Source organism: Pseudonaja textilis, chromosome Z, assembly GCF_049901715.1.
Source record: "Pseudonaja textilis isolate UNSWEBS1 chromosome Z, rPseTex1.2, whole genome shotgun sequence".
In the NCBI taxonomy this organism is placed as follows: domain Eukaryota; kingdom Metazoa; phylum Chordata; class Lepidosauria; order Squamata; family Elapidae; genus Pseudonaja; species Pseudonaja textilis.
The window spans coordinates 122,224,216-122,234,850 of record NC_142008.1 but is presented as its reverse complement, the minus strand read 5'-3'; the positions used below and the strand labels follow the sequence as shown (position 1 = coordinate 122,234,850).

Below are 10,635 nucleotides of genomic sequence, written 5' to 3'. Positions count from 1 at the left end.
GCCAAATTAAAAACAATTTAAGAACCGTTATTGACGTCTTAGAATATTATGAAGCTCATCCAGAGAAACAATTTACACTCTTGTTTCTAGATGCGGAGAAAGCATTCGATAACCTACATTGGCACTTCTTAATACAAAAAATCTATAACATGAATCTCTATTTACATTTTTAAAATCTTCCTCAGTCCTTTCTAGGTTTCTCTCCGCTTGTTCCGTCCTCTTCTCTATTTCTTTTATTTTTAATTCAGTTCTTTCCATGGCCAATTGCATTGTCCCAACCCTATCTTCAACTCTCTGTATATCTACTCTCATCTCCTCTTTTAATTTACTCATTTCTTCTTTCAGTTCGCTAATATCTGCTCTGGTCTCATTATGATTCCTAATCATAATCTCCTGCATTCTAGACATTGATTCTTGCATTAATTCTTGCAGGGATAATAATGTCGCTTGTAAGTTGGCATTAGTAACAGTTGGTTGTTTTTCTCCTACCAAGGAGAAACATCATGGTTAAAAAGCCCTTTGACTGAACTTGATGGTCTTTAGAAGCATGTCACTTGAAACTATGCACTGCCTGCCAAAATAAACAACTCCTTGGCTTCAAGTTCGTCTAGTTTATGAATCAAAGGAGAAAATTTTTAACAGCTGGCTCGTTGGTCTAGGGGTATGATTCTCGCTTTGGGTGCGAGAGGTCCCGGGTTCAAATCCCGGACGAGCCCTTTTTTCCCCCCTTTTTACATTTTCAGATCCATCCATGTTTTATTTGAGGACAAAGACAGCTGCACCAACCACTGAAATAACTATCCAGCTTTATAAAGGGACACAGTTGTTGGAAGATCTGTACATTTGTATAAACTGTATTTGTATAAACAGTTTTAACAGATTAACAGAGTTGGAAGGGACCTTGTAGGTCATCTAGTCCAACCCCCTACTGAAGCAGGAAACCCTACACTATTTCTGACAAATGGCAGTACAGTCTCTTCTTGAAAGTCTCAAGTGATGGAAGCTCCCACAACTTCCAAAGACAGAAGCTGTTCCTTTGGTTGATTGTTCTCACTGTCAGAAAATTTCTCCTTATTTCCAGGTTAAATCTCTCCTTGTTCAGTCTGGCCTACAGGTGCTTTAGAAAATAGCTTGACCTGTGGCAGCCCCTCAAATACTGGAAGACTGCTATCATGTCTCCCCTGGTCCTTCTCTTCACTAGACCAGCCATGCCCAGTTGCTGTAATCATTCTTCATATATTTTAGCCTCCAGTCCCCTAATCATCCTGGTTGCTCTTCTCTGTACTTTTGGATGCAGTAGTCTAGGTGTGGTCTTACTAAGGCTTTGAGTGGTATTAGTACCTCCCTTTGATCTTGATTGTGTCCCTCTATTAATGCAACTTAAATTGCATTGGCTTTTTTGGCTGCTGCCATAAACTATTGGCTCATATTTAACTGGTTGGAATGAATGGATTAACCGGAATTAATGAAATACTTATTGTAAATTTCAAAATTTCAAAAACAAACAAGCAAACACACAAAACATATCTTGCACCATGTAAGCATAATTATGAAATTAAAGGAAAAGATTCGATCACAGCTTGATTTAAACAACTTTAATAAGAAATGCTTAGAGAAAATAAAGAAGGAAACTCAATTAAGAAACTGATTTAGAAAACTATAAGTATTGTTGCTAGAGTGTTTCCTATTTTGTAGTTTACCTTCCATGTGGGCTCTTGGAAATAAACTTCCTCATCTTCAAGTACAGGTAGTCCTCAACTTACAGCCACAATGGACCTCAAAATTTATACTGCTGTGAGATAGATATTTGTTAAGTGAGTTTTGGCCATTTTATGACTTTTTCTGCCATCGCTGTTAAGTGAATCATGGCAATTGTTAAATTAGTCACACGGTTATTAAGTGAGCCTGGTTCCCCATTGACTTTGCTTGTCAGAAGGTCGCAAAAGCAGATCACATGACTCCGCAACCATCATAAATACGAGTCAGTTGCAAAACAATCTGGATTTTGATCACATGACTACAGGGATACTGCAATGGCCATAAGTGTGAAACACGCATAACAGTCCTAATTCACTTCTTCCAATGCCACTGTAACTTTGAATACCATTTTGTCACAATTGTCTAGGTGAATCATTGCAGTTGTTAAGTTAGTTACACGTTTGTGAAGTGAAGCTGGCCTCCCCATTGACTTTGCTTGACAGAAGGTTGCCAAAGAGGATCACATGACCCCAGGACTCTGCAACCGTCATAAGTATGAATCAATGGCCAATTTTGAATTTTGGATCACGTGACCACAGGGATGCTGCAATTGCCATAAAGTGTGAAAAATGGTCATAAGTCACTTTTTCCTGTGACCTTGTCACTTTGAATGGTCACTAAATGGACCGTTGCAAGTCGAGGGCTCCCTGTAGCACCACCAGTGACTTTTTCTATCACCACTGAAATGCGGACCAGATTTTCCTTCCAACAATGTTTTTGCAGTAAATTGCCTCACAATCAGGAGGCTATTGAATTCGATCCCAGGCAGGTATTTCTCTCTCTGGGCATAGCACAATGAGTAATTATCTCCTGGGAACTCTGCATTGGCAACAGGAAGGGCATCCGGATAGTAAACTCAGCTTTATTCAGTTGCCAGGACTCCATCCCACCATGGGCTTATTAAAAGACAATTTCAAAAAAAAATCTTTGCAATGAATAAAGTTTGTGAGTTGCACTGAGTTAATGGAAGGGGGACCAAGCATTGATTTTTGAGTCATTGGCATTGAGTGACTATTGTGGAGAGTAAACAGAAGAAAATTAAGCAAGGTGTACTGCATCCGAAACACCTTGTCCCGAAACAGTTTAAGAAAAAAAAAAGCATTAGGAAGAACCTAGAGTTCCGGGGGTCGAAGTTTCCCAGTATCGCTTCTCGCAGTGCTCCAGTGGCGCAATCGGTTAGCGCGCGGTACTTATACAGCAGTACTAAGCAATGCCGAGGTCGTGAGTTCGAGCCTCACCTGGAGCAGGGCTTTTTATTGTTATTACTTGGGGGAGCTTTCTAAACTCAGCCCATAATATGACAATGCTGCACGTTCAGCTTTGGGTTCTTGGCTTTTTTTAAAGTGTCAGTTTAAAAATGTCAAAGCTATTAAGCAATTCCGGATTTTGACAGTTCCAGTTTTCCTGTGTAAAGAAAACTGGAATTTCTGGAGGGTTTGTTTCCCCAATAAATAAGTAAATAAGTAAGTGCTATTGCTTGCCTTAGGAAATGAGGGGGGAATAATGGAGATATAGTTTGTTTTTTCTCTGCAGAGCCACAGCTGGGAATCTGCCTTCTTCTAGAAATTGGTAGTATTGTAAAATTTCCAGTTTTATCTTCCACACTGCCCCCTGTTTATCTTTAAAAGGTGTCAACCTTGCTTGACACCATTTTTTAAAAAAAATCTCCCAAATGCAAATACATTTCTAGAGGTGGCAAGTTCTGCAATGAATATTGGTGTTTAAAAGATGGGAATGGACTTTTGCAATCTATATCATGTTTAACTCTGTTATTATTCTTTAAAAGAAAAATGACATTGTCCTGTTAATTTTAAACTTTTTAAAAGTATTGAAAAGGAGAGTAGCCAGTACGAGAATCGAACCAGTGACCATGCATACCTGCTCATTTTAACGCTTTGTGGGGAGAAAAAAAGGGGGTTGGAATTATATTAATGTCTTCCACAATGACCAAAATTATTTGCAACTTGCAAGAAGGCCCTCAAACTTCAGGTTGAAGACAGAACTGCCCAGGGTTTCAACAAAAGAAAAGCTTGTTTTATAAAGGACGTATCTATAAAAAAAGTCTATGGAATGAATTGGCATGATTGTCAGAAATACAAATAGTACGACACCATGCTGTGGATTTATTAAAATATATTAATGCTGCTACAGTACTGTTTTAATTATATTACTGAGGATAATACACATTGGATATGACTAGAAGTACAGTAAGACTTTAAAATGTATTTTACTGGGTGTGTTGCAGAGTTCCCTTTGAGTGATAAAGTTGTGCACACTCATGCAAATTCCTAGGTTTAACTTCAGTTCTTGGATCTCCAGGTAAATGCTAACTTTAGCTTAGGAAACCAATGAGTGCCATTTGAGACCCGAATTTTCATTAGAACAAATCAAAATGATGATTATATAACTTCATCTAAGCATTCAAATTCAGTAAATCTATCATCATTATTTCTGAAGGGCAGATTGCACATGTCTTATTGACATCAGATCATGTTTCTTATTTCAGATAATATCTATTAAGGAGACCTTGATTGATTTATAATGAGAATGGAGTATATTCATACAGTAAATCTCTTATTTAAATCCCAGCACAAACCTTCCGTTAGCAGATTGTTTTGTAGAATACTATTGAAATACCAGTTCTTTTGAACATTTTAGAATTAGGCTTATATTCAAACCCTTCTAGCAAAATAACTTAATAATAATAATAAATCAGAATCATCATGAAATGAAGACCAGTACAGAAAGTTCTTGTACATTCTAACCACCACAATTGACTCCAAAATTTATGTTGCTAAGCCAGACATTTGCAAACGAGACAATCAACTAGCCCAAAAGAGAACAAAAAGTTTCTAGCACCTCTCAACCAGTCAGTGGCACTCAGATCAGCATAGATCAGTGGCTAACCTTTTTAGCACTGAGTGCTGAAATGGGAGCATGTGCGCACGTGCTGGAAACTGGAAGAGCAGCTCCCCGATGCATGTGCATGGGAGTGCAGGAAACCAGAAGCTTAGCTTCCTGGCATGTGCACGCGTGCTGGCTATCTGGTCTTCCAGTTTTTAACGCATTTGTGTGCGCGAGACCAACTGGCCAGCATGTGCATGCACTCTGGGAAGTTGCTCCTCCAGTTTCTGGCGCTCCTGCATGCACGAAAACCAGCTGGCCAGCATGCATGCATGCATTGGAACCCAGAAGAGCAACAGCTGGCATGCCTCGAGAAATGGCTCTATGTGCCACTTCCGGCACACATGGCATAGGTTCGCCGTCACGGGCATAGATCAATTCCAAGGTTAACTTCAGACCAACAATTAAGTAACATTGATCCCCTTTTGTGACCTTCTGATGAGCAAAATCAGTGGGATTCCCTTAACAAATATGTGACTGACTTAGCAGCTGCAACAATTCACTTAACAACAGTGGCAAGAAGAGTCATAAAATGGGGCAAATCTCCCTTCACAAATGTTTCACTTAGTGACCTAAATTCTGGGCTTGATTGTGGTCATAAATCAAGGACTGCCTGTATGAGCATGCCATTTTTCATTTTAAAAAACCTAGTAATTTGTGTCAATGGCACCTCAAGGAAGTTCAAGCACCCCCCGAAGAGATTCTTAGTTTTTACACACACAAATCCTGAGCCCTGTTCAGAATCTTGCTGGACTAACTTGTTTTTAAATTACTCAACAAATGAAAGAAACATAACTACAAGAACAGATAGGCTAAGAAAAGAGCTTCTATCCCAGAGCAGTAACTATACTGAATTCTACTGTGTAGTGTAATATAAATGCAATTTCGGGGGTTTTCAGTTCAATTGGGTGGAATGTGAAGAATGTGTGTTTGTGTTTTATTTTTATAGTTATAACTAGCTCGATACCCATGAGTCGCTGTGAAACTATGTGGTCGGGCTTTTGGGGCGGGGGGGGGAATAAGGGGGTTAGGGTGAAATTTCTGGCTCTGCCTACCAGCATCCATCGGTATTCATCTGGCTAGTGTCCTGTCAGTGTGTGAGAGAGTTGAGGGCTGTTTGGAAACTGAAACAGTATTTGCTGTGTGAGCAAGGAGACAGCAAGGAGCCTGGGCGTGGCTTAGCTCAACTGTTCTGTACTAAAGCTGTTTGCTGCTGTGAAAGTGAAAGTGAAACTCCTCTGCTTATATTTTGCATTTGGAACAGAATTCTTTTCAGGTGGGGAGGAGGAGTAGAACTCCTTGGCATCAGAGTGTGTTAATAATAATAATAGAGGAAATACTAATGCTCTGATGGTCATTTCGAAAAATCCTTTCTTAGTGAGCACCTAGAAGTCAAGAGGAACATACATGCCAAATTTCAAGTTTGTAGGCTTTACGGTTCTGGAGATTTTGTGATGATGTGTGAGTGCTCTTTCGCTTTTATATCTATAGATGTACCCTGAAGCTGGAATTTAATTTTGTTGTACGAGGTACAATGACAATAAAGTAAACCAATTACTGTAAATAGCACATGCATTCTCACTAGTAATATAACAGAATTCAGTATTTTTCGCCTGCAGGGTGCGGTAACTTTCCCAGAGATCGAGATACTTGTGAGTACCTTACATAACACAGGCAAAAATAGAGAACAGCAGAAAGATCAGAGTTGTTAAGGATCAGAGTAATTATTCAAGCTAATCTTAGACACTGACGAGGTGGCCGAGTGGTTAAGGCGATGGACTGCTAATCCATTGTGCTCTGCACGCGTGGGTTCGAATCCCACCTTCGTCGTTGTTTCTTTTTTTTAAAGATTCAAGCTATGATTAAAATAGACCCAGTCCGAGGGTATATTAGAGACTAAAGAGATTATACACCCTACCTATATTACACAGCACCGGTCATTAATGGGTAGTAGTTGGCTACTCTAGCGCTGCCTGGAACTCCCCCAGTCCAAATTTGAATTTCAACATACCTTTCGCAATGTACCACATGCAATCATTTTGCACGGGTAATTTTGATTTTTTTTAAATCTCCGCTGATCAAACCAGCCAACTTTGTAAAACCACAGAAATGGACATATGCATTAGGCAAGATTTGCAAGAATAGTGTCGCGCTGCAAATATCTGGCTTTAGAAGAGGAGCAAATAAAAAATTAGATGTAAATGGAAACCATCCAAACCAAGAGACTGGGATCATCCCTTATAGAATGAAGGCTACAGGAAACGTTGCAAGTAATAATCCCACTAAGAATGGGATCAGATTATTAGATTTGAGCATCATATTACCCTTTCAGGAGTTAAATGGACATTTTTAAACACTGAAAATCAGAATGAAGCCAGCTCTTTTCCGGAAGCGGTGAATGGCTCTTAAAGAGCCGTTTAGCACGATTGCATTTCCAGTCTCCCTTCGAGACTGGCTTTTTACGCCCTCTCCCCGCGGATGCGTCGGGCCAGCTGGATGTCTTTGGGCATGATGGTGACGCGCTTGGCGTGGATGGCGCACAGGTTGGTGTCCTCGAAGAGCCCCACCAGGTAAGCCTCGCTCGCCTCCTGCAGAGCCATGACGGCCGAGCTCTGGAAGCGCAGGTCGGTCTTGAAGTCCTGCGCGATTTCGCGCACCAACCGCTGGAAGGGCAGCTTGCGGATCAGCAGCTCCGTCGACTTCTGGTAGCGGCGGATCTCGCGCAGGGCCACGGTGCCCGGCCGGTAGCGGTGAGGCTTCTTCACGCCGCCCGTGGCCGGCGCGCTCTTCCGCGCAGCCTTGGTGGCCAGCTGCTTGCGGGGCGCCTTCCCGCCGGTCGACTTGCGAGCCGTTTGCTTGGTGCGAGCCATCCTTCCTCTAAGCGCTCCGTCACTTTAACTCCTCCACGCCGGATTCGAATGAAGCGAAGCGCGTTTTCGCGGCCCTTCTTTTAAAGCCGGTTCGCTCTCCTCGATTGGCTAGGAAAGAAAGACGCGTTCGGAGGTTCGGGATTCGTCGGGGATTGGTCAGAATTAGAAAAGGAGGCGAGGCCCAGAATACTAACCACGTGTCAATGTAACGGGTTAGCAGAGTTAGAAGGGAAATAAGGCGACATGTTCTGGTAGTGGCAACAATCAACCAAAGGAACAGAAGTTGCCTTCGGAAGTTGTGGGAGCTTCATCACTGGAGGCTTTCAAGAAGAAACTGGACTGCCATCTGTCAAAAATGGTGTAGGGCCTGAGGGGTGGTGGTTGGACTAGATGACCTTCCAACTCTGGTAATCTGGATCTGTATCGGTACCTTGCAGACCCTACACCATTTCTGACAGATGCAGTCCAGTCTCTTCTTGAAAGCCTCCAGTGATGAAGCTCCCACAACTTCCGAAGGCAACTTGTTCTGACTGTCAAAAAGTTTCTCTGTATTTCCAGGTTGAATCTCTCCTTGATCAGTTTCCATCCATTATTCTGTTGGAAGAAATATCCTTCTGGGTTCATTTCCAAGTGGGGAAAAAGATACTGGAAACATGGAGGCTGTTTGGAAAAATGATTTAATGAATAGTTTATGGTTTATGAATAGGCTGGCCTGGATAACTTAATGGGCACAAAATATCCATTTCTAAAGACTTCAGGCATCTGCTGGGGGCTGTTTCCTATAGCAGGAAGGTTGAGGCTGCTTTCTGCCTTTAAGAGCATGTTTCCCCATTTCTCCTGTGGGGAAATATAATATTCTGCCTCTTAATATTCCTCAAAATATTTCATTCTTGGGTCATGATGGGGAGGCTTCCTACAGCAATAATGAACTGAACTGAAAAAGCTTCTTGGATGAGAAGTGAAACATCTTCAACATCTTCCTTTTGAAAAAGCACTTTTGGGACAATTATAATAATGACACCAATATGAGGGAGTAACAGGAGATGGGATTTTGTGAAACATTGTTAAACGGGTTGTTTCATCCAGTCTGTACATGCCTGTTAATAATTAAATAAAACTTCTTAAGTAATTTGATAAAACTTCTTAAGTTTGTGTTATTAATGCATTAAATACTAGGGCAATCTTGAGAAGCCTCCAACTTGAGTCAAAGGTGACTAATAAATGCAGAAGATCGCCCTAGATGGTGGATTCTGAAATGTAAATATGGAAGCATTGATAAAGTTGGGCTCCTGACCACAATAAAGGGGAAGAGAAGGGGAAAAAAACCACACCCAATTACATAGTTGGCAGGATTTGAACATGCGCGGGGAAACCCCAATGGATTTCTAGTCCATCGCCTTAACCACTCGGCCACAACTACAAGTGGAATGCCATCTGCCTTAAGATTAAAGTAAATATTAAAATACTTGTCCTAACTTGCTTTGTTCACTTTAATTTATCTCTTTTGTTCTATAGATTCATGCTATTTCTGGAGATGTAAAAGAAACTCTTTTTGGATACACCTGCTTGGAATGATGTCCAGCCTAATGTCGGGCTAGAACTAATAATAAGATGAGGAATTTTAGGAATCTGGTTCCAAAGCAAATGGAATTCAAATAGGTGAAGTACTGGCAGTCCTCAACTTACAACAGTTCATTTAGTGACCATTCAAAATTACAGTAGCACTGAAAAAAAATTTCACACTTAGAACCACGGCAGCATTCCCATGGTCAAGTGATCAAAATTCAGATGCTATAATTCAGAACCCCATAAAAATCCATCCACTCAGCCATTTTGTCAGCCAGCCCAGAAACATGCTGCTGTCACTGAAGTTTCTGGAAAACCAAATAAACAGAGAGCTTCTTTTCTTGTAGCCAGCCTCCATTTTATTTCCTGTGGTGTGTTTTTTTCCTCCTGGCTTGGCACTGGACTGGATTTTCCTTCCAACACTAGGGCAATTTTGAGAAGCCTCCATCTTGCATCAAAGGTGAATAGTAAATGCAGAAGATTGCTAGTAGATGGTGGACTCTGAATTGATAAAACTGGGCTTCTGAGCACAATAAAAGGGAAGGAAAAAAACCTACCCAATTACGTAGTTGGCAGGATTTGAACCTGCGCGGGGAAACCCCAATGGATTTCTAGTCCATCGCCTTAACCACTCAGCCACAACTACAAGTGGAATGCCATCTGCCTTAAGATTAAAGTAAATATTAAAATACTTGTCCTAACTTGCTTTGTTCGCTTTAATTTCCCCTTTTGTTCTGCAGATTCAGGCTGTTTCTGGAGATGTAAAAGAAACTTTGTTCGGATATACGTGTCTGGGAAGATCAAGTGCCGGGCTGGAACCCCATAATAAGAGGAATTTTAGGAATTAGGTTCTGAAACAAATGGACAAATTCAAATAGGCTTAAGTACTGGTAGTCCTCATCTTACAACAAAAATGATATAGGGCCGTTTTTCTCAATTAAAATCATTGCAGCATTCCCATGGTCAAGTGATCAAAATTCAGATGCTTGGAAACTTATTCCTGTTTATGATGGTTGCAATGTCCCAGGGTCATGTGATCACTTTTTGTGAACTTCTGACAAGGAAAGTCAATGGGGGAAACCAGATTCACTTAATAATCATGTTACTAGTTAAATTGCAGTGATTCACTTAACAACTACGGCAAGAAAGGTTATAAAATGGCACAAATCTCACTTAACGAATGTCTCACTTAACAGCAGAAATGTTGGGCTCAATTATGGTTGTAGGTTGAGGACTACCTGTGGTTGTGATGTTTGGGTACAGCCCTGGGCAGAAAGGCATTCATAGAGTAGGGTAGAGTAGTATAGAAGAGTAGAATAGAGTAGAGTAGAAGAGCATAGAAGAATAGAGTAGTAGAGTAGAGTAGAGAAGTGGAAAGAAGTGAAGGGAAGAGAAGAGAAGAGAAGACATGAGACTATTTGGTCAACTGTGATTAGACAGACAAGGAATTTGTCTCTGGTGCAGAAGCTCTCAGTGTACATGCAAAATGATAGGCTAATGATAATCATAATATTGAATTGAATTGAAGAAGCTTCCT

At 40.9% G+C, this 10,635-nt stretch overlaps 1 protein-coding gene and 5 non-coding genes across 6 annotated transcripts; 3 read left to right on the top strand and 3 right to left on the bottom strand.

Moving 5' to 3' along the window:
- Positions 1–644: 644 nt before the first annotated feature.
- TRNAP-UGG (transfer RNA proline (anticodon UGG)) lies at positions 645–716 on the top strand. The gene has a single exon. It is a non-coding gene; the product is annotated as a tRNA-Pro (tRNA).
- Positions 717–2,915: 2,199 nt separating this feature from the next.
- On the top strand, positions 2,916–3,004 carry TRNAI-UAU (transfer RNA isoleucine (anticodon UAU)). Its single transcript is given in 2 exon segments — positions 2,916–2,953; positions 2,969–3,004. It is a non-coding gene; the product is annotated as a tRNA-Ile (tRNA).
- Positions 3,005–4,289: 1,285 nt separating this feature from the next.
- Positions 4,290–7,619, bottom strand: LOC148124355 (histone H3). The gene has a single exon (XM_087917687.1). The coding sequence runs from the start codon at positions 7,530–7,532 to the stop codon at positions 7,122–7,124; it is 411 nt and encodes a 136-aa protein (XP_087773813.1). The 5' UTR covers positions 7,533–7,619; the 3' UTR covers positions 4,290–7,121.
- TRNAS-GCU (transfer RNA serine (anticodon GCU)) lies at positions 6,411–6,492 on the top strand. The gene has a single exon. It is a non-coding gene; the product is annotated as a tRNA-Ser (tRNA).
- A 1,251-nt stretch (positions 7,620–8,870) lies between the features above and the next one.
- Positions 8,871–8,952, bottom strand: TRNAS-AGA (transfer RNA serine (anticodon AGA)). Its single transcript has one exon. It is a non-coding gene; the product is annotated as a tRNA-Ser (tRNA).
- A 710-nt stretch (positions 8,953–9,662) lies between these two features.
- TRNAS-AGA (transfer RNA serine (anticodon AGA)) lies at positions 9,663–9,744 on the bottom strand. Its single transcript has one exon. It is a non-coding gene; the product is annotated as a tRNA-Ser (tRNA).
- Between the last annotated feature and the right edge of the window lie 891 nt (positions 9,745–10,635).